The 24,796-nt window shown below is 32.1% G+C and overlaps 1 protein-coding gene across 1 annotated transcript in view; it reads left to right on the top strand.

The window, feature by feature from the left end:
* Positions 1–3,102: 3,102 nt before the first annotated feature.
* LOC143067467 (cytosolic phospholipase A2-like) overlaps positions 3,103–24,796 on the top strand; it is a 31,378-nt gene continuing 9,684 nt past the window's right edge. The window contains exons 1-6 of the mRNA XM_076240759.1: positions 3,103–3,174; positions 18,096–18,377; positions 19,640–19,778; positions 20,182–20,318; positions 22,511–22,727; positions 22,971–23,085. Coding sequence (XP_076096874.1) covers positions 18,187–18,377; positions 19,640–19,778; positions 20,182–20,318; positions 22,511–22,727; positions 22,971–23,085 — 799 coding nt within the window. The 5' untranslated portion in view covers positions 3,103–3,174; positions 18,096–18,186. The remainder of the gene's footprint in view (positions 3,175–18,095; positions 18,378–19,639; positions 19,779–20,181; positions 20,319–22,510; positions 22,728–22,970; positions 23,086–24,796) is intronic.

Here is a 24,796-nt window from a genome sequence, read left to right as displayed (position 1 = left end):
TAGAAAATGGTAGATTAAACCTAGTTTTATAGCGCTAACCCTCTCACTTTGATGACAGTCTCATCAAATTCCGTTATATTTACATTGATGCGTTAACTAAACAAACACAATGAATAAAATAGTCAGAATATGGGTACATCAGTCATCATCGTATAACAATTTTAAAAGGAACAATTTAACAGAACACAAAAACATCTATCTACAAACAAATTAATTAATTTGTGTGTCTGACGTCAGAAAATTTTATACGTCACATAGATGTGTCGTTCAATGTGCATACAAACAATTTTAAAATTTACCTAGGCAATGTTAGCATACAGGGTTAAAAAATCAAAAGAATGTAAGAATAAATTTCAGAAATAGACCGAGATTTAAACTAGTCCAAAAGTTATATATAGAATTTATAAGAATCCACAAATAGTTAATTCCACTACCCGATTGAATGATTTTGACGTTTGTGGCTCAACGTTTATTGTAATTCATAATAGGTCAATGTACGGCCTTCAACACGGATCCTTGGCTCACACCGAACAACAAGCTATAAAGGTCCCCAAAATTACTAGTGTAAAACCATTTAATCGGGAAAACCAAGGGTCTAATCTATATAGAAAAAAATAAATTACATAAACAAACGACAACTACTGTACATCAGATTCCTGACTTAGGACAGGTGCAAACATTTGCAGCGGGATTAAACGTTTTAATGGATCCAAACCTTTTCCCTTTTTCTGAAACAATAGCATAACATCACAACATAGAAAAACACACGATAAAAAATCAATTGGCAGGCTTAACTTAATCAAAAAACGTAAATTAATAACTATGAACGAATAAATTTGATCTGCGATATCTGAATGCAAATGCACAGTTAATAAAATATTAGGGACAAAAATTCAAGGTCAAAAAGCAAATGTATTGACAACGATGCGTAAACAAAACAGACATAATAAAAAAAATAGTCAAAATATGGGTACAGCAGTCATCACTGTGTTGCAATTTTAAAACAAACAATTTTACAAAAAAGCACACAAGCATCTATCAAGTTAAAAACATATTCATTGTTCGCGTGTCTGACGTCAGAAAATCTATACGTCACATAGGAAGAAATTTTGTCGTTCAATGTTCATGATGTTTACACAAAACAATTTTATAATTTCAAATGGGAAATATTGGTATACAGGGTTAAAAAATCAAAAGTATGTTAGAATTAATTTCAGAAATAGAAGCACCAAACCTATTGAGACAAGACTATCATGAATATTGACCACAGATGCACAGAAATCTTTTATCGATAGCTGTACTTCACAGTACATGTCATGCAGTAACGACAAAATAGAATATTAAGACGCGACTTTTTTCAATTTCTTCGAGAAAATTTTACAGAATGTCAATAGAAAAAACAAACGGAAAATATAAGTGTTGCATCAAACTAAAATAAACAAATAGATGTTCATAGTGACATATACTGCATGTAATTAATGAACAACAATAGTTTTAGCATCACGTTTATCAGTATGCTCATGAGGCCAAACAGAAGTACTGAATGGTATTTCCTTAATTCTTAAGCTTTTGGGAAATACAAAAGTAAAAATGTTGGAGTTAAATACCAGTTGATCAGTTCTTGCAGTTGATACTTACTTTTTCACTTTACAACAACATCAGTAGGGCCTCAAATGCGCATTACAACAATCAACGTCCCTCCAATGGTGATCAATGCTCTGAAAGCTGATAAAACAGAGGGGAAAAAAACAAAAGGAAAGCCAAACTCGAAAAGGTATCAAAAATATTGACATATACACCGAACTGTAAGGTTAATTAAAGAAAGGGGAATTTCTGTAATGCCAATCGAACGAAGGAAAACTAACTGTGATATTCCGGACATGGTAGAGGCATTTCCACGAGAACAAAGGATGAATTAAACGTGGTTTTATAGCAACCGAAATTGGACATATTTGGTTAATATGATAATAATTCAGATCCAGCAACGAAAACTGTGTTAATAAACATCACAGACATACAACAAATATGACCAAAAAAGCAATCAAACTTACAAATAAGCATAACAAAGACACCAACAGTTGAAAGTATATATAGCAAAACAAAAACATATTGTATCATATATGGTATGGCGCTTGGAGTTAATGTGACAGGTTCAGATCAAAGTAGAACGTTTTTGTGCATAAGCATAAATTCCGCCAACAAACATTCCACAAAAAGGTAATTATAGATTGATCTTTTTGAAGCATTGTTTTGCATCTCTGCCCAAAACGACCTTTTTTTTTTAGAGAAATGAAAATTAATGGGCAATGCTTGCATCGAAAAGGAAAGTCGAGTTGACTTTTGTTTATGTTTGGTCGTGATTGAATTGACTATTCTGTCTAAAAAAAACGTATATTTAATAACTTTTCACCCCTCAGATTCTAATATTTTCTATATATTTAGTCTAAAGGTTGATTTTAGAACATTTAAAATTCATAGTGGTTAAAAAGTTAAATATATGGGTCAAGTGAACTATTTACCTTATGTTGAGTCTAAAAAACAGAGTAGGTGTTTTCACTTAACACATTTTAACTAAATGTAATTGACGACAGACAACCAACTGGATCTTGAACATTTATGAATAAAAATAAATTTGTTGTGTGTTATCTAGGTTTGTTAGTCTTTAACCTTTGAAATATTAAAGTCTGCCTATCCATAAAATATCGAAGAAATAAATATCTAAACTTTTTAAAAGTCCCAATAACCTTGGATCAGACAACAGTTTTAAATTGTCTGAATGCCGCAAAGTATATTGAATGATAATAAAAACAACTAGTATGTACATGTTTCTTTTAAATGCAACTGGCATATAATGATCTTAATGGGTCTAAATGGACATATTTTTTTTTAGTTTTCAGGAGCTAAATTGGAAGCGCATCATCCTTACAATTGCTTCGCTTTTAACGATTGAAAATCGGGAAATAATTTTGACGAAGTAAAATCCTTACTTCATTTGACGAAGTAAATTCGTTACTTCATTTTAATAAATAAATCAAATCTAATTCTATATCATACATTGTTTCGTTGAAAATGAAACCAAAGATGTAATTTCCTGTATGTCACTTGATATAGATGTGGTGGTTGATCTAAATTTTGATTCAACGAGGATTGTCACAGGAATAAACGAAACACTATGTAAGTGCATGTACATATTTATTTTTTATTTGTCTCGTTCTATGTTTAACACATCCATTTATATAAATTTGAATTGATATGCATTCATGTACCTTTTTATGGTGTTGACATTTAAATGTTTATTCTATTATCAGAGAGAAAAAGCGCTAAAAGCAGTGTCAAGTTCAAGTTTTGAAAAATTTATTTCGGTAACCTATATACTTCAGTAATAAATTACACTTTTATATAAAACACTAATAATAATTTAAAGAAAATTAGTCGTATAGGATGACCTTTTGTGTACTGATGATATAAAAATATCAGAATGTAAATTTGCCACTGGTCGATATGGGTTTGGCTTCTGGGTCGACGAACCATCAAATTTGTATTCAGATGACATAGCAAAAATATACTATGCGTTATTTAAGTGACACATTATAGTGTCTTTGACTGGCGATCGCGAATTGGCATTGAAGACTCAATCGTTAAAGCATATATTTACTTGCATCTTTTTTTCTATTAACCCTTATATTTTCAATGAACCATTCGCAATTTACGCTTAACAGAGGTTAGACACTTTTTATTAACATAAGTTAATGGTTTTCACTGTTTTAATGTACTGAACTGTTTTAATGTACTGAACTGTTTTAGAATTGCGTGTATTTGTGGGTTTCTCTGTGATGAATGTTCTTGTGTGTGTTTTTGTTGTTTTTTTTGTCACGCAGTGTTGTCAGTTAAGCGATATTTTTTTCATAAAGCGAGCCATTTGGCTAGCCATTTAAACAGGTTAATCCCTCCCTTTTTTTCTTAAAATGTCCTGTACCAAGTTAGAGATATAGCATTTATCCATCGTGTATACAAAGGTAACATTAAGAGATCTAAGCATAATTTAAATACATTCACAGTTTCATTTCCACAAAAGTCTACACAACTTGATAAAAGTCGGATATTATTGTGATATCCCAAATTGTAATATAGTTGTTATATTCCAGTGCTCTACAATGGTGAGGAGGAGAGATCAATTACAAAGAGTGCTTGAACTATTCTGATCATTTTCGAGGTCCTAATTGAGAGCATGCGTTAAGTAAAAATAGTCCATCTCGGATAGAACATAAGACAGATTTGATGATCTTTACTCAGACTTGCGAATGAAGTCTTAATGTATTTTTTTTTTTTTTTTTTTTATTTCAATTTAAAGAAATATTTGGGACAATCTTGTTAAAGAGTCAAAATTACTAAAAAAAACTGTTTTTTAGTGTGAAATTCCGTATACATTGAAAGACTTTAAGTGTGATATTAATCAACGGGGAATTGATCTCTTTAGATGGAAAAATATATATTTCAAACCTATATTGTGATTTTTCAACTCAACAGAACCTCAAACTTATGTAATGTCCTTAATTTTCTGTAAAAGAGAGGAAATAGTTGATCTCCTGATGTAATTTGCAAAAAGTTAAATGGATTTAAATTTAATTGGATATAAGAAGATGTGGTATGAGTGCCAATGAGACAACTCTCCATCTAAGTCACAATTTATAAAAGTAAAAGTTTGTATTTAGAGTGCATTTCTGCGACATTTATAGAAAATGATGAACCCTTACCGATATTGTGATACTATGATATTACAGGATTGATAAACTTAGTAAATGTTCATCTAATGGTCCGTTTTAAAGAAAACTATGACAAAATATCCCTGAAGTTTTGTAATTAGGCTACATTTATGTTTTGTACATGAATAATTACCATGACACAGACGAAAAATATTTGTGTACAGTTTGACATTTTTTTTCAGATTTCGCTCAACTTCCGTACATTCATATGGTATCTGGTTCCTTTGTCCTATCGGGATGAAACATTTGCGATAATCTTAACAAAATGAAATTATTCTATCCTGAATGAAAATAATTAGCCCGATACACAACTGACTTTTATTGTGACTACCATGACGTTCGTTTCAAGTGGACACATAGGCAATCATATCACATCTCCCTATTTTTCTAGTAAGTCCGGAGGGGAACTATCATAGCTCTGTTGAAATATCGATTGATTATTCTTATTTTCAACAAAAAATATATTTGTTATCTACGATCTTGTTAAAAAGTAAACATTTTTTTTCTGTTTCTAGATTTTTTAGATGAATCAATGGCAATTTGTAATTGTTAATACACTGAAGTTTATCAACAAAGCGTTTGCTGTTTTAAAATCGGTTGAGAACTTTTAAGTGACTCTTATTAAATATTTCCTTAAATATATACTTATAAATACTCACTTAAATCAAACCGCAGATTTTATCTGATAACATGTTTATACAGGAAGATAAACGTTATATTCATAAAACGATGTTAACAACTTTAAAGTTAGCGAAATATGAATAACAGTGCACTTTCGGATGTTTTATTTTCAACTTATTTGTCAAAACTCCCTATTTCATTAATATGACCAATGAGATTTTTCTTAAAATTGATCAAGTTTATTTCTCTATAAAGAAACTGATAAATCAGTGGTTTACTTGTGTAGCTATACATTTACTTCCTTGAAACTTTTGTATTAATGTTTGAAAAGTCTAACATGTTGACACTTAGAAAATAATACTTTTCTGAGGAAAAAAAATAATTTAGAAACTTTACATGTCGTCAGCTACTGTAGTGGACACGGTTGAATTATTTCTCTCATCCTTACTTGGGTTTTCTACGTACAAAATAGGAATAATCAATTTCTATATCTAGATTCATTTCCTTTGATCTATTATCGCATTGTGTTCTAATTCATCACATGGTTCTTTATTTGAAAACTGACACGTATTAACAACTTGGCAATGAAAAGGGTTTTCTAGGAACGGATACCATGTGTAGTCACATCAAGAAAAGATATAGTATACTGACATTTCAATGACATTCAATGATGCAAAAAAAAAATATGAAAGAGAGTGAATTAAGACAATGACTTTTTTCAAGTGTTTACATTTGACTATAATTTGAAATACAGACAGTAACTTTAATCGGAAGGTACGTTCTCAAAAAGGTGAATGCAAATTTCAAATTTCAAATCTTTTTCAATGCATGTTTAAAAAGTGCACAAGACGCAAATAAATGATGACAAATATGGATCAAACAATCAGCTGTAATATTTATATGTAGAATGTATCTTATTTTTTTTATTTTTTTCATTTATACAAAAAGTATATTTACAGTGATTACACTTTTGTTTCTATTTGGACAGTGTATCTATAACATTTTTATGTAATTGCGCGGCTCATGAATGATTGGAGGATGCCGGAATATTTCTTCATTTAATTTAGAAATTAGAGAATTAGATGATTAAAGAAATGATGTATGAAGAGAAATCGGTTGTAGGGGGAAAAAGTTAACGTGGTCGAGCAAAATGATACAAATCGCCGCCCTTTATAATATTTGATAAATATTGTAATTGATCTAGGGTAACATAAGCAACAGACGTTCTTTTATGTAAATTAGAGGAAATGACAAGCATGACCACACACTGAAACTATGCAATTTTGGTGAAACTTCCGCGTTTGTTCAGAGGATAATATAACTCAAAATTGTTATCAGTAATTTACTGTAATTAACTATTAAAACGTAAAGTAAACAAGAGAAAGTTCTACTTGGAATAAAACACCTCCATGATACCATACTGAAAATATGGTATGATTCATTACGGTTTAATATAGAAGTTTACGGTAGTGATCCCCTGTCATTTCACAGGATCGCCTCTTCTTGTCACTACGACAACTGGTCGATAAAAATTGTTTAAATCAATCATAGATATATAAAAAAGTAACATGCCGAAATCAAATAAAATTTCGAGTTGAATAGTCCATTACAAATGTAAAATTAAAATTTAAACACATCAAACGAGTGAAAAACAACTGTCATATTTCTGACTTGGTACATATATTTGCTCATGTAGAAGATGTTGATCAAACCTGGTTTAGATAACTACTATGACGTCACGTTCTTGATTCAGTTTCCAATATTTTTACCCTCTAATCGAAGTACAATGAGATCCAACACATTACTAAAAAATGACATACAATCGATTGGAGAAGTATATATACTTTGTTCATTTATTCTGAATTTAGTCTTTGTTAGTTTAAATGTTTCGTCTTGTCTTTGTGTAAAAGACTGGCCAAAGATACTAACGGTACAGTCAAATGGTGAAAAGTTTTATCAGTTTGACTCTGTAAGATTTAAAATCTCTCATATGTTAACAACATTCATTTGCAGTCGGAAAATACCTGAATCAAATCAGGAATGTGATATTTATTCATATTTAATACAGTTGTGACGATCTTGTGGCCAGTTCGTAAAAAGGACGCTGAATAGGGAAGCTAAACAATAGACGTCGATTTGAGAACCAAAATAAAAATCGTTGATTAAGGGGGGGATTGAATTGGCCATCGATTTGCAATTGTGTTTTAGATTAACATCAGATTATGATGCCCATTTGAGAAACTGACGTTCATTAAAAAATAGTTGTCGATTTGAGTTTTTCTATCTATCTATATATAATTTCCGTTTCGAAAAATATTTGAAAACAGGATCAGACATTGATTTCAATATCCCAATATTTCTGCAGGTGGGTGTAGTTTTCACATGGTTCCAATTAGAACTTTGGAAAATTCTAACAAATGTTTTAAACAAGTGCCGTCATAATAAAATAAAAAAAGGGAGGTAAACGATATTAAATGAACATTCAAACTTATTAGTCGATATATAAAACTAAAAACGACATGACAATTAAAGAAAACAAATAAAAGAAAAACAACAGATTACAAAACAAATAGAAAACTATTGACTGAGCAACAAAAATACACCAATAACCGGTCAAAGTTCGGAATGCAGAAAAACGTTCGAGAATCAAAGGAAATTTGTTGTCGACAAAAGAACCGTACAACACTATATATTACATACATTTTTATCGTATTTCTTGAATAATTTATGGTTTTTACATTTTTTTCAGTGCCATTCATATCATTATTGTTTTGTCGGTTTTATTGAATATCTATTTATATTTCAAATACTTAAGGAAGTTTGTTGGTGAGTCTGAAAGAAGACATTTCAAAAGAAGTAATATCATGCCAGAAATAAATACGTCATTGTAGTTCATTGTACAGTAAATCTCTGGTTTACGGTTAGTGTTTGATGAAATGCTGTACAACTTTGTACCTTTTTCACGTTCGATCTTTTATATCTAGGCGTTATGTATTCAGGTTTAGTTTTCTGTAATTAGTTAATACTTTAGTTTCTTTGTGTATATCTCTTTCATATTCATTTGATAAAATTTACTGTTTGCAATAGCATGAATTGTTCTATATAATAAGAATGTTCTTATCCCGGACATAAAAACAATGCCGTATTTTGCGAAACCTTTTCAACTTTTGATCTTCAGTGCTGTACAACTTTGTACTTTTTTCACTTTCGATCTTTTATATCTGGGCGTCACTGGTGAGTCTTGTGTGGGCAAGGCGCGTTTTTTGGCGTATTGAATTTTAAACCTGATGCTTTTTGTTATCTATTAATCATGTTTTTCTGTATCTAATATGTTCTCCTATTTATTTGTATTGTAGTCCTGTAATATTATGTTGTCATTTCAATGTTATATTTAACTTTGCCATTAAAGTGCGAGGTTTGGCATGCCTTAAAACCAGGTTCAACCCACCACTTTTATTCCCCTTTAAAAGTGTCCTGTACCAAGTCAGGAAGATGGTCATTGTTATAATATTGTTCTTTTCTCTTTGTGTTGCATTTTAACGTTGAGTCGTTTGTGTTTTCTCTTATTTTTGAGATATTGAGATAAGACGTGGCACGGTACTTGTCTATCCCAAATTCATGTATTTGGTTTTCATGTTACATTTGTTATTCTCGTGGTGTTTTGTCTGATGATTGGTCTGTTTCTGTGTGTGTTGCGTTGTTCTCCTCTTATATTTAATGCGTTTCGCTCGGTTTTGGTTTGTTACCCCGATTTTGTTTTTTGTCCATGGATTTATGAGTTTTGAACAGCGGTATACTACTGTTGCCTTTATTTAGTCGTGATCCTATGTACTAACAAACAGTATTGCATTTGCATTTGGGCCTTTTATAGCTTTTTGATATGGATTTTGCTGATTGTTTAAGGTCGTTTGGTGACCTATGATTACTAGCCTCCATGTCATTTGTTCTTTGTTTAATTGGTTCTTTGGCATCTTACATTTTCTTATGTTATGACATCAACTCATATTCATTTATTACAGATTAGGAGTTTGATGATAAAAATGTTATTTCTTGCATATATCAACATAAGAAATGTTAATAATATTTAATAATTAAGCATTAAATCAATTTAATAAATTAAGTTAATTTGTCTTTAATTTTGAAGGACTTGAGCGTCTTTTATTTATCTACATAATTTCATAAGCGGTTTTCCCGCTTTTATTTGGTATACAATTGCATGCTTTTCCTGATTTGTTCATTCATCACAATTAAATCCAGTCTCGTCTCAGTCATAACAGCTGAACGGACGTGCTGGGCCAGCTCTCCTTTACCCGCTATCTTCGATGAGGGTTTACAGTTAGATGATCAACGACTTACTACTTTAGATGACAGAAACCAATCCAACGCCGTACAGTAGACGTAGTAGTAGGCGTACCTGCGTTAACATGCACTCCAAAACCCATTGTATCATGGTGGAGTGTTATGCCGGATAACGTCCGAGGGCTGCCGTATCCTAGGTGTTAGATGATTGACCTTCATTTCACTGCCTCACGGCTTGGGTCCTGATAACGCTGTCATCTACCAGTACTCCATCATCGAGGTAAGCGGGCTGCCAAGCTGACCAAACTGGCCCTGAAAGCAGCCATTGTGAAGTAAAAGAAACATCAAACTAGTATCTCAATTGTTTGTAAAACAATTGAAAGGTCTTTCCTGTAAAAGTGATGTTTTCGTTATGTTCTTTGTACGACCTTTCGTTTGATATACGACAAGCATACCATCTGAAACTTTTCGCTCTTTACACTTAATGACCTCATCCGCCTACATTTTTAAGATCGGAAGTATGATATATGTAACACAGGGTAGATGAGCTTTCATTTGATATGCGACAACGCCATGTTCTAAAAAGTTTGATTTTGCACTTAATAACCCCAACCAACCAATTTTTGGAGGTTGGGAATTTGATATTTCAAATGTACACATCATGACCTTTCATTTGATATGCGACAACCTTACCATCTGAGAAATTTTAATTTTTGCACTAAATGACCCCACCCTTCCACCTGGGATGAAAAAGAGGTTTAAAATTTTCATTTTAAAGTAGAGTTTATTGAGACCTTCAATTTGATATATCAGATGACCCCATTTGACAAAGTGCCAAAAATGATGCAATATCAACGATATAAATAGAAGTTATGAAACTTACAAAGTCGATGCAAAACATGAAAATTTCAAAATGATTTTTTGGTGTTTTTTTCATTGGAATGTTTTTGGTATTTGGTCAAACATATAACTATGTTAACCTCTTCAATTTCTTAAACATTTTAAGTGGTAAGCTGTTGTTGATTCAGAAATACATGCCGCCGCTCGCAAAATTTCAAACTGGATTATCTCTAAAACAACAATAGATATCTCAAATCTGTCAAATGGTAAATGGCCTACAAATAAAGGACAACATTACAGAAAAAGAATTTGGACAATTTCAAAGTTCACTGAGGTCACAATTAATCATCAAATATATGATGCAATACTAAACTTGAGAACCGGAAGTCGTGGAGACATGAGAATACCACCATTCAACTCAGGACCACTTGACCTTTCAAATATCACAAGGTCAAGGTCATAGTATAATGTGAAGGTCAAGGGGAAATTTCATCATGACCTGACATTGACCTCAAATTGAAGGTCTTGAATTACTGATCATCTTTGCAGTTTATAGTAGGTTGATATCTGTTACCTTTAAAAAGATATACAAAAAATACTATACTTTTTTGAATTATCTTGATGCAACTTTTGAACAGACGGTCGGACATTATTGAGCGTATGTATAAAATGTAGAGCTCGTCGAGAGGAACATTTAATACACAGTATGTATGCAGCAAACTTCTATCGTTTTCTTAATATGTAAGCTTGAAATTGCAGCAAATTTTTTTTGCACTCAGTGACCTTTGACCTTGATTGCAAATTAAAGGTCACATGAATTAAAGAATATTGGTGAAGGTCCCAAGTCTCTACGACTTCCGGTTCTCGAAATGAAATTTTTCCAAAAATGTATAATTTTTCAAGGAGAATAACTCCTTATCAGGGTAAATAACCTACTAATCGTTTGCCTTTATTAACATTGCCATCTGTTCCTGTACATAATGCCATTTTCAATTCTATTCTATCTCTAATACTTTTTAAGAAAAATGTAAATAAAAAAAATGCTTCAAGGGGATATAACTCTCAAAGGGGATGATGAAATCCTACACAGCCTCATCTGGTAATACGTCATAATAAGATCTATTGATGGTCAATATTTGGTCTTGATGACTTCAATAGAAACGGGGGGAGGGCATGTCAAAAAAATGTTGGAAGAAAAAAAAACATTAGAAAAACAATAAGGTCTTTCCTCACGAAGGGGAAAGACCTTAAAATAGTCAACAAAAGAAAAACAACTCACAAAAATCAAGATGGCGGTCTACATATGGCGTCTTCATCTGTTCCTGACCCTACGCATCAACATATGATAAAGCTCACCAAACGCCTGCCGGCACCGAGCCGACCGTGCGAGGGTTAAAAAGCCAGTCAAGGTCGTTAAACACTTCCATATATATATATGTTCATTGCGTGATTTGAACTGAAGGAACACAAAAAGGATAGGCGGATTCAGATATAAGATAAGTACATATGTTTTATTGATAAATAGATATAGTTATTGCAGTTGAATTTTCCGAATGATTTTATTTCTGTAATTTGTAAAATAATGATTTAATTTTATTTGAAAGTTGTTTCTTACAATTAGTTTGATTCATTAATTCAATTTATCGCTTACTTGGATAGCATTTATACTGATGATTAAACTATTATTTAATAGTGAAGTTACATTTGTGCACACAGATATTAACCATTGACTAGCATTAAAATTAAAATGCTTTAATACAGGTGATATATGTGTTTTGATTGTAATGTATGAGCGATATTCTTTAAACGGGTAATTACATGTGTGTAGTGTAAGCCGTGTTAACATTTACATGCCCGCTAATCTTTAATTTTGTTATACGTTACATCTTTTATTGAGTTTTAAATTCGCGGATAATTAAATAAGCTTGGTAATATAATTAACTCACCGTTTATATAACACTGTTTTATTTTGTTAAGAAGAACACATTGTACTTGTTTTAATTATGTTGTGTAACCAACGTTAGTTGTTTAATGCATTCAAATGTATTAAGTTTATTTAAAATAACGTACTGGGTTGATATGTTGGTATTTCAATGTATCTAAATTGAATGATTGAATAAAAAGTTGAATTCATATTTTGAAGTATGAATAGGGCTTTTAAGACTTGATGTTTGTATCTAATCTGTCTTTATAATTATAATAGTTTATAACAATGCCAAGAGGTAGAGGCAGGCGTCGCCGACAGGACCCGGTTGAAGGAGGTCGGGAACTACTGCTTAGGAGGGCTCCTAGGGAACAACAGCCACACTCAGTTGTTAGGAATGAGAGAAGGCGTTCTTAAGCTGATGTTGACGAAGAAGCCCCTATAGTAAAAAGACAGAGGGTTGATGAACCACAATTAGTTGCCTTGCACCCAGATGTAGACACGCAAGAGAATGCGCCTCAATTAGCTGCCTTAGGTGAGGTTAATGAAGTTTTTGATGAACCTCTAATGTTGCCTGGTTTTAATGAGGTTGACATATTTATTAGCCAAAAGCTTAAGGATAAGATTTGGAATTTTGAGTATATTGATTTGTCCCTTATGCATCGCAACATTTTCAACAGTCAAACAGATAATGAAAACACCATTGTTATTAATGATGGTATGCTGGTTATTCAAAACAAAGTTAAAAAAAAAAACCCTTACTGTTAATTTTGTTGAAGATTTGACTGATTCATTTATTGCCTATGCACAGGTCCTTATCGAAAGGTATCCTGGAAAAGCAAGTGAACTTTTTTCGTATACGTCAATAATAAGAGGTGCAGCTGCTGATCATCCTTTTGAAAAGTGGTATTCTTATGACCAACAATTCCGTTTAAGGGTATCAAGGGATCATACAAAAAATGGTCATCCATAAATGTTTTTTTTTTTTTTTTGTGGTTACGTATTTTAATTTCAATAATCAAAAACAACAACAAGCTAATGTTAGTTATAAATCCTACGATTTCAATTTTAAAGGTGTTTGCAATAAACGCAATTGCCAATACAGGCATGCATGTCTTAAATGTGGGTTTGATCATTCTGCTTTAAAATGTTGTCAATTTATGGACAATGAAGTTGATACTGGTCCATCTAGGCTTAATAGGAATGACATTGCACCTTTGCTTAACAACTCAGCTAATAGACAAAACCCAAAAGGAGGTTATAACAAAATATAATTTTCAATTGTGATTATATGGTTGTAGTTGCATTTAAAATTCAAAAAATGAAGTTTGTGGACATTAGTATTCAATTTTCAGTTTAAATCGTTGCATATTTTTTTCAAGATAATTTTATTGCTGATGTTTAACCTCGTGGACAGATGAAGTAATTGCAATGCCGACCTGAAACCACTAACTAATACTCAAAAAAATATTAGATGTTTTGATGTATAAACTTCAAAATGTTTGAACTAATCGATTTCTCAAATAACGAAAACGCTTATGAAAATGCAATGCGTTCGTTCAATATGTTTTATTCCACGTTATTGGCCAACAAGTAACAGAACAATTATTAGTTTTATTGCATTTTTTGCAATCGTTATTATTCATCTTCAATTAGATCATAGAGATAAGTTACAATTTCAAAATTCAAGATTTTCTTAATCTTAGCATTCAGAAACTTTTGGGTGGTTGTAATAGACTTTACATATCTCAATCTCGTGGTACCATTAAATATTGATATTTTAATCAGATTTATGTGGCGTTGAGACACTGGTGCTCTTCTATATATGAAATCATAATGTTTCTAACAGCGTTTGACTTCGCATTTGCTGCATTTTTACGTGTGAGTGCATTTGCCACTACATCAAATGTTATATACAAGAACTTGTTTAACATTGACCATGTAGATCAGCTGTTTGTTACTATAAATTTTGAAAACTGATCAAACAGGGAGATCCATTACTTAAGTTGTTGATAAAAATAAATCAACTGAGATTTGTCCCCTACATAGTTTGGATATTTTCAAATAAGGCCTGGAAATGATGGCCCTCTTTTTTGCCATATTAATAGGAAATCCTTGACAAGAGTTCAGTTTCAGACTGTTTTAAACAGGACTCCAGTTTTTGAGTTTAAACACAACTAGATTTAATACCCATTCGTTTAGAATTGGAGAAGCGGCACCGGTCTTTATGTCTGGTAAATCTGAAAATCAGATAAAAACCATGGATTGCTGAATGCCATCATTCCAGAGCTACATAAGAATTCCTAACTTTTAATTCTGGTTTCAGTAAAAATAACGTTTGGATTATTGGTTCATCTTTGTAATTTATTTACAAAATTTATTCAGCTTAAAATCATGCATTAAGTCAAACAGTTCTGTTGAATATGCAATTTGTTGTAAGTTGTAAATGCACAAGTGAATAAATGTTGAGTTGTGCACGTTGATTTTTGTTGTACTGTTGTATAGTATAGTTGATATGCTCCGTTGAACTGTTGCATAGAATAGTGATATACTCCATTTGAACTGTTGTATGGTATAGTTGATATACTCTGTTAATCTGTTGTATAGTATAGTTGATTTACTACGTTTAAATGTTGTATAATATGGTTGATATACTACGTTGGTTTGATATGATTGAGTTGAAAACCTAATTATGGCTATGTAATTTAAGAATTTATTTTGTGTGTTAAAATTTTTTGTCATGGATTGATAAATTTTGTTTAGCGATGATAACAAACGGAGTTTGCTAGCATTTGGCTGAATTTATCACAGTTGGCGTCTGGAAGCCCAGTTGCCATTTGGAGAAAACATATGATGGTTGCCCTTCAATGTTTTTATCTTGGACATTATTGAGACATTGTCGATGAATGCAAATTCGTTGACCGGTTGATACATAGTTGAACTGTCCTAATAAATCCATGACAAAAAATTGCCAAAATTCAAACTTACTATTTAAGGAATAACAGTACTGTAGTTGAAGAGTTGCCACCGTCAATTGTAGATTTGACGGTCGCAAAGGCAGTTTTACTGGGGACGCGTAGCAGAGACAGTAAAACGGAGATTTGCGACCGTCAAATCAAAATTGACGGTGGAAACTCTTCAACTACAGTACTGTTATTCCGATTCTAATGCATTACAAAAAGAAATAATACGATAAAACTTGGTAAAATGTCTAAACTTGACAAATAAAAAAAATCCGCGAAACTTCATGAACGATGAACGTCATAGTAAACGTGACGTCATACAAATGAAAACTTACAAACTGGAGGTTATTACGTTACCTGTACGCTTCAAATTCAGATAAATTTACATAAAAACGGCGAATTCGAGGTAGGTGCTGTTTTATTTTCGATTATGAAGTAGTAATCGATCATTTGTTGATTCAATCATTTCAAAAAGGTTGTCCCTCCTTAGTTACGCCTCGTCAACTGTGGATTTGACGGCAACTTTTAGCCAATGAAAAAAATTGTTACATACAAATTGCATTAGAATTGTTTTTTTTTATTATGATAATTTATTACTTTGTCTTACAATATAGACTTACATAATGAAGGTAATCTGGAGTCGTTGAAAATATTACGAGTGATTTCAATGAATTTGGGTTATCTTTTATCTGGTATATCGAATTCCTAAATTTACTTCTGTTGGTTTCCTTCTAATATTTAATAATATTTAATCATTAAGAATTAAATCAATTTAATAAATTGAAATTATCGTCTGCTAAACTAGAGTTAACTTTTCTTTAATTTTGAAGGACTTGAGCGTCTTTTCTTTATCTGCATAATTTCATAAGCGGTTTTCCCGCTTTTATTTGGTATAAAAATGCATGCTTTTCGTGATTTGTTCATTGCGTGCGTTGAACTGAAGGAACACAAAAACTCACCCTATCCCACCCTTCAGAACATTTTCTGCTGTTTGTTGTATATTTTCAGATATTATTAAAAGAAGCGTCATGGATTGGACAGAATGTGAACTGAATATATTGCTTTACTGAATGGCTAAATTTATCACAGTTGGCGTCTGGAAGCCCAGTTGCCATTTGGAGAAAACATATGATGGTTGCCCTTCAATGTTTTTATCTTGGACACTATTGAGACATTGTCGATGAATGCAAATTCGTTGGCCGGTTGATACATAGTTGAACTGTCCTAATAAATCCATGACAAAAAAATTGCCAAAATTCAAACTTACTATTCTTTGTTTTTTATTATGATAATTTATTACTTTGTCTTACAATATAGACTTACATAATGAAGGTAATCTGGAGTCGTTGAAAATATTACGAGTAATTTCAATGAATCTTTTACTTTAGCCGTATTTGGCACAACATATTGGAATTTCGGATCTTCATTGCTCTTCAACTTTGTACTTGTTTAACTTTATAAATATTTTGATATGAGCGTCACTGATGAATCTTATGTAGACGAAACGCGCGTCTGGCGTACTAAATTATATAATCCTGGTACCTTTGATAACTATTATCTGGTATATCGAATTCCTAAATTTACTTCTGTTGGTTTCCTTCGAATATTCAATAATCAAAATTCTCATTTTGAACTTATCATTCAATGTAGCAAAATTTAAGCAGGTCTTTCATCTGAATATAATACATCTCTTCGTTGATAAGGAATTCAGGGCTAAAGCTTGTGTTAAGATTACCTTAAGAGAAGGTTTTCTACGGTTTAATGGGAAAATGATGTCATCTCTTCGAAATGTGTATAGAAGAGGGACAAAAGATACCAGAGGGACAGTCAAACTCATCAATCGAAAATAAACTGACAACGCCTGGCTAAAAATAAAAGAAGACAAACAGACAAACAATAGAAAACATGACACAACATAGAAAACTAAAGAATAAGAAACACGAACCCCACCAAAAAACTAGGGGTGATCGCAGGTGCTCCGGAGGGGTAAGCAGATCCTGCTCCACATGTAGCACCCGTCGTGTTGCTTATGTTACAAAAAATCCGGTAAATAGTCTAATTCGGTAGGTCACATTTATAAAAGGGAAGGGGATTGTAGTTACGACGTAAGGAACATATCCGATATCATTTGTGAAACGGTTATTCCAAAACGGTCAACCAACTCGTGATGGCGTCCGTAAAATTTACGAAGGGATGATTTCAACTTCACCATTTGGAACTCTTTGTTTTATAGCTTCCTTGTGAGCAGCAACCCTCTATCATGAAATTCATGATAGGAAATACAAGCACGGGAACATCGTATCAAATGGGAGATATATACCCGTATGCAGGTGCTGCTGGAATGTTGCTACTTAGAAAAGGAAAGTTCACAATTGGAAAGCTGAAATCAACTCTTTTGTCGTAAAGTTTTTTTTTCGACCGACCCTCATTGTCAAATTCTAGATGTAAGTCAAGATATGAGGCCGACTTAACTGTATCTGTTGTATCCATTATCTCTAGTTCGATAGGATAGATGCGTTCAACAAAGTCACCAAAAAGATATCACTTTCATTGAAATGACACTTTCCCAGTATTACAGTTAAACATACTAGTAATAGAAGTTCTTGATATGAAAAAATATTACTCTATTTGATACTTTCGTTTTTTAAGTATATCGCCTTAAGTGATGACAAATTGATGTTTCAGGATCGTGAATGAATGTTGTATGGCAAAACATACATGAAAGACATTACTCAGAACGGCCAAGTCACATTGCATATTATTTTGTATGCAATAAATGGCACAAAGGAGAGTTTCTATATCAACATGGCAAGCGAAGTCATCACAGAGACGTTCTGTATCCATAACATATTCAAGTTGTGATTATGATGGAGAAGATGATCATCATTCAAAATCTAAATCATACAGCGAGGAGCCGAACATGAATCGCCAAAAACAGAATTTTACACATGACAGGAAATTCGGCAGGTATGCATGTGTTTTGATTAGATATAATTCTAGTAAAGAAAATAAGGTTTTTCATGTCCGCTCGTCCATTTGCTAGTTATACTTTGTTCGTCTGTTTGCTCTTTCTTCACCCTATTTTTGTTTATGGTACTTTACAACATAATTGTGATAACAATTAGATGAAACTTGGTACACATAAAAATAAATGAAACAAGATGTTCGTCAAGGTCAACGTGACAGGACCCTAATGACAAAAATAATACAGAAGAAATCGTGGTCATTATTATGAAAACATTTTCCATACATACGACAAATTATGGGTGAAACCATGGTTAATGTTTGGTTTTCGGTATATACGATAAAAGGTGTGGTATAATTGCAAAAAAATAGAACGATAAAAAAAAACCAACACCCTGCTTTTAGCAAAGCAATTAACCAAAAACAGATTTAACAGAGATAACAGAAAGAAATCAACGACAACCAATAGTGTAAAGACGTTTAACTTGGGATAGGCACATACAGAATGTGGTGAGCTAAAACGTGTTTGAACCCAACATACAAAAATCATTTGGAATTGGCTTAAGTCATTACATCGGAAGGAATTGCAAAGCATAAACAAAATACAGACTAATAACAATTTAGTACAAAATTAGTTTAAAGACGTCATAAACAGTCTGAGAAAGTAACGCACTAATGTTATGCCGAAATAAAAGTTAAAACAAATGGACAGAATGTAGGATCATATTAAAAAATAAAGGAACCCGCTTATTCAACAAAAATGAAAACAATACAGTACATATATTTTATCTAACTCCACATAGTTATGTTGGTGATCCCACAAACATTGATAACTATACATTTTACCATTTTAAAATAGAGTTAATAATACGAAAAATGTACTAAATGAATGGACCATTCAGACTTTTTAGAATGACATCAACCATTTCAATTATGTTTAAAAGTAAGCTATCTGTAGCCAAATGGAGAAATACGACGGCTTTGATCGCATGGTACAGGTTTATTTAAAATTATACAGGTTCTTTAAGATCGATTAGAATGCAAGATGTATGTTTAAGTTGTTTTTAAGTCTGTAAACATAAAAATGAAGCCACAGTTAGTAATTTGTATCATTTGATATTATATTTTTTTTATATAAAAATAGAAGACAAACAAATATGTATCTGCATTAAACAACAATCACGACAATTCTGCATTCATGATACCAGCATATTTAATCGTGTTGTGGGCTGATGTCGACTTAACGTTCTATCTTTTGTTACTAGCACGTTCTCACATCTTAGAACATTTGACAACAGTGAAGAGTTTTTGAGCGATCAAGAACAAAAGTTTCAAGAGAAAAGAAAACTGTACATCCAAACTGTTTTACAAAAACTACTTAATACAGACTTGAAGGTTGATGATGTAAGCATGCTTTTTTAATTAAATGTTTCCGTCCTTCTGTAACATTTTACTTCAACGCTAGTTAACGTACTCCAATGTAAGCAGTGGGCATTATTCTTATAAATTACCAATTGTGAAAAACTCTCGATATTTTGAAACAAGAGGACCATTTCGTTTGTTGATAAAACACAAATTAAGTTTATTAATCTTTATAAAAGCATAATGATCAAGCGGTTGAAGAAAAAAGAATCGAGTTTTTATATAACAAAACAGTCAAATGAAATAAAACCTTAATGAAGGAATCAATAAATAAATGTTTCATACTGCATATTACAAAAAATATAAGCGTATTATTGAAAACATAGTACTTGATCTTAATACACAAGTAAAATAACTAAAATTCTAAATGGTGTCTACCATACAGGTTCCACATATTGGATTGATGGGTTCTGGTGGAGGATACAGAGCTATGGTAGCTATGTCCGGGATTATTAATGCCCTTTATGATACACACATTCTTGATTACATCTTGTATACTGCTGTGTTGTCTGGCTCTTCATGGTAAGCAATAAATCTCACAATTGATAAACTAGTGAACTATGTGTGTTAGAACAAAGCATAATACACAAATGTATATGTATGTTTCTACTTTGTTTCACGCATAAATGATGAGTCTTTTGTAAACTCGCGCCTGGCGTACAAACTTTGCATTTTATAATGAGTTTATTTACAACAGGTAGAGCTTACAACTGACCGTGTGTCAGAAGTGAAAATCGTCAAAACCAAAAAGGACGGTATGCGTATGACAGTTTAAGGGCATTTAAAAAAAAAAACACAGCCAGAATAGAGTTTTATTTATATGAGTTATCAGGCCTCGATGATATTTCTTTTTAGTGTGAAATTCAGTAAATTTGATATTTTGTAACGATGGAAAGCAAGATATTAAAGCAAATTCTCTAAGAAAGAGTCAATATGATTCATGCTGACTATGTTAAAACACTTTGTTTTGATGGATCGTAAACTATAACACATTGCATAATTACAGATATAATTTTTCTGTCAACTGATGAGATATATGTTTTCTTAGTTTCAGTTTGTATGATATTAGAATAAAAGACATATGATCTGTAAAAAATCGATTGTGTCATATTCTTTACAGTGAAGTTTTTACCGAGTCTGATTTGCTTTGTGGGGTTGAATATAAAGCGAGTTGTGAATACCTTGTAGAAAGAGACAGTTTCGCCTCAATCAAATTTATTGCGATTCCTCTTGATATATAGATATAAATATATAAATAATATATTGAGTTTTTTGTAGATCTTGACATCCCTAATACTAGGTAGCTTCATACTATTGTTAACATCAATTCATTGTTTAAAAATACTAACTTATGCAAGTCACATTACCTGAAGATCTGTGAAAGCAGTAAAATCGCTAGTTATTGCGATGAATTGAAACCGTATAATAATTTATCAATTTTCTTATATATGTCTATATATCATACGAGTCTAAATTGAAACTTCGTTCAAACCTATGATTGCGTTGGGTAAATACCGCAATTTTTATACGTGTGCATGTAAAACAAATTTCGTTGTAGAAGGGTCTAAATACAGCACAAAACACATTTTCCACAAGACCAAAAAAGTTAAAAAGTATATTTAAACAAAACGCATTTGACTAACAGGTCGAACAACTGATGTTCTTAAACCCTGCTGACTGTCATTGGCGATTGCCAAATAAAATTGATCACGAGATGTAACAAAATGGATCTTAATATAAGTTTAATACTAAACAGAAAACGATAAACTTGTGGCCAAGATGTTATGCCACAAACACAAGGTGTCAATATTTTTTTTTGTACACCAGATCTAGATTTCGACAATATATGTCTCTTCAGTGATGTAAGGGATTGAAACGGTATTTGGAAGGCCATATAATTTACCCTCAATTTCAGATAGACTCTTGGATTTTAAGAGTCAATGTAGGATGAACGGATCATATAAACCGGATGGAAAATATGATACAAGCCCAAACGAAAAAATATAAACGAGTCTAAATTGAAACTACGTTCAAACCTATGATTGCGTTGGATAAAAACCGCAATTTGTATACGTGTGCATGTAAAACAAATTTCATTGTAGAAGCGTCTAAATACAGCATAAACAACATTTTCCAAAAGACCAAAAAAGTTAAAAAGTATATTTAAACAAAACGCATTTCACTAACAGGTCGAATAACTGATGTTATATATATCTTAAGTTGTGTATTCAAAACGTATTTACCAAATTTATCAGTGTAAATTACTCACCATTTTATGGACGTTACTCCTTTTGGGAATCTATTGATTGAATCAAGAAAATCTTTCATTTCTAATGCTGACTAATGTTTAACGTATTCACTTTATTTCTGTAATGATTTTAAGGACAAAAGGCAAAACGGTAGTCTTGTTACCAAAAGTTGTATTTGTGAGCAATTACACATACAGAGATTTGTCTGATACTTTGGTGGAAATAGAAAGTGGACTTGCATCACTTTATAAACATTCAGTGTCTCTGAGATTGCTTTATTTATCAGGGTTTCCTAGATATAAAGCAATTAAATGCTTTTTAGCCTAATCTTCATGTCTAGCCATTTTGGTAGGTTGATGGATATAAAAATCACAAAATGGCTAATATACTTTTTCTTTTGTTAATTTTATTTTCTAAAATCAGACTAGAGATAGCCAGTTCAATATGTATATCTTTATTTCGTAGGTTCATTTCAACGTTATATTCGCATCCTGAGTGGCCAAACATTCATCCAAAGGATATTCAAAACCAATTGAAAAATGATATATCTAAAAACCCTAAAAGCATATCGAAAATATTGACATATGGTTGGGATTGGTTTTGTAAAAAATGGAATGGAAAGTCATGGAACATTACAACGGATGTATTTGGACCAATGTTGGGTGATGTGCTCATACCAAAGGTATGAGTGAAATGATGCTAGAATACATATAAAGAAATAAGTCATAAAACTATATACATCGCTTTTTATATCAAAACTGCACTTATTTATAACTAATATATAACCTTTCGTAATACCGTAGTTCTTTCCTCGTTTTTGTTTAATAAATGTTATAAGACTATAACTAACCAGAATTGGTTTGTCCCTCAATAAAATGAATTTTGGTATCAAAATTTATTTCTTTTCACTTTTGCTTTCTTGTAGAGAATGAGTTGTAGGTGGAGCGAACAGAGAGATAAATTGTCAGAGGGAACTGTGCCACTTCCATTATTGTCTGCCATTCATGCAAAAGAGGAAAAAAATACAAAAGAGTTTCATGGTATAGACATATTGTTCAAGATCTTTACATTTAGATAATAAATTGCTACATATGATTTGTCTCAGATTTAGCCAAACAATGTATGATCTTCAAATATGCATAGGCAAATGTATGTTCCTACCTCAGCGGGAATTGAATTATTGCTTCATTGACATTATGGCAACACCGCCTACACGCTATCCAGTACCCTTGACCACTCGAACACATAGGCTACATAAAGATATAGCTTTCGTAGGTCTTAGTAATGCCTTTCCTAGTCGGCTCTATTTAGGGTTGTAACACCGTACATGATGGCAAGTATAGATGGAGTACCTTTCAAATCGAAACATGTGACAACTACATGAAAAACATTTACATCGGATAACACATGGTTAAACAGGATCATCAACACCAGAATAGATATATAATTCGTCTCAAATGTAGCCGAAAAATGTTAGATCTTAAAATTTGCGTGAGAGGGATTGATGTTGCCACATTGTTACAGAAGCAATGGTTCAAATCCACTTTAGGGGCGAAGTTACATTGTTAATGCAACTGAACTTTTCATCTTTATCTAGGACGATCTAATTTGGTGAGCCTACATATCGGAATGATCAACTAATCATAATAAATGAACAAAACGTTTCTACCCAGATAATAAGTTAAAAGGTTCAAAATATCACGTGACTGACAGTTCACAATCAGTGCTACCGATCAAGTTGTAGTAAATAAATTAGATAAACACTCCGTGCACGTAAGTGATTTTGTTTTTTTACCCCTTCAGGTATAACTTATTAGACATGTTCACCATAAGCCGATAACGAAACCGAAACCGATACCGAAACCAAAAATAGTAGTGAGGAAAATGCTAAATGTTAATGTTATGTCAATTAGCTTAAACCTTTCACTCCATTATATTGTTTGAAATTAGAATACACTAAATGGGAAATTACTTCAATTCATTAATTCACATAAATCTATCGAAAAAGATGAGTTTTATTCAATCATTATTAAATACACTTATGCAAGTTATAGACAATTTATTATCATGTACATTTATCATTTAACAGGTTTCGTCGTAGGTAAAGAGCTGCACATAGTTCTACAATAGCCACAATATCGTTCCGACTATGTCGATAAAAAGAACCTATTATTTCATAAATTTTCATACGTCCTATGGAATGTGCTACATCAACTCTTCTCGTACGAATCTCAATCTTTTCATTGACAATTTTGCGTTGATTGCAGATTATTTCAGTTTGATTGCGTAGATGCTTTGCAGTATATGGTGTTGGAATAAGATGTTCTGATGAGTATATGGTATCACCAATTCAGTAACAATCACGAGGAAACAGTAATATTGTGGACCGGCCGCATCTATCAATCTGTAAGTCATCGCGTCATTATTATGACCAAGGAAACAAGATCTGGTGGATCTTATTTTCTTTCCTGTGTCTATTATGACTTGCGTATGAATACAGTGTATATAGATATAGGAAGATGTGGTATGAGTGCCAATCAGACAACTCTCCATCCCATAACAATTTATAAAAGTAAACCATTATAGGTCAATATACGACCTTCATCACGGAGCCTTGGCTCACACCGAACAACAAGCTATAAAGTGCCCCAAATTTACTCGTGTAAAACCATCATATATGAACATATTCACTATAAAACAATGCCTGGTTTTCGGTTTGACGATTTATTCCATTGGAGATGCCATCAATAC

Source organism: Mytilus galloprovincialis, chromosome 3, assembly GCF_965363235.1.
Source record: "Mytilus galloprovincialis chromosome 3, xbMytGall1.hap1.1, whole genome shotgun sequence".
NCBI lineage: Eukaryota > Metazoa > Mollusca > Bivalvia > Mytilida > Mytilidae > Mytilus > Mytilus galloprovincialis.
The sequence above is the reverse complement of the archived record's forward strand: the minus strand, read 5'-3'. Positions and strand labels throughout refer to the sequence as shown.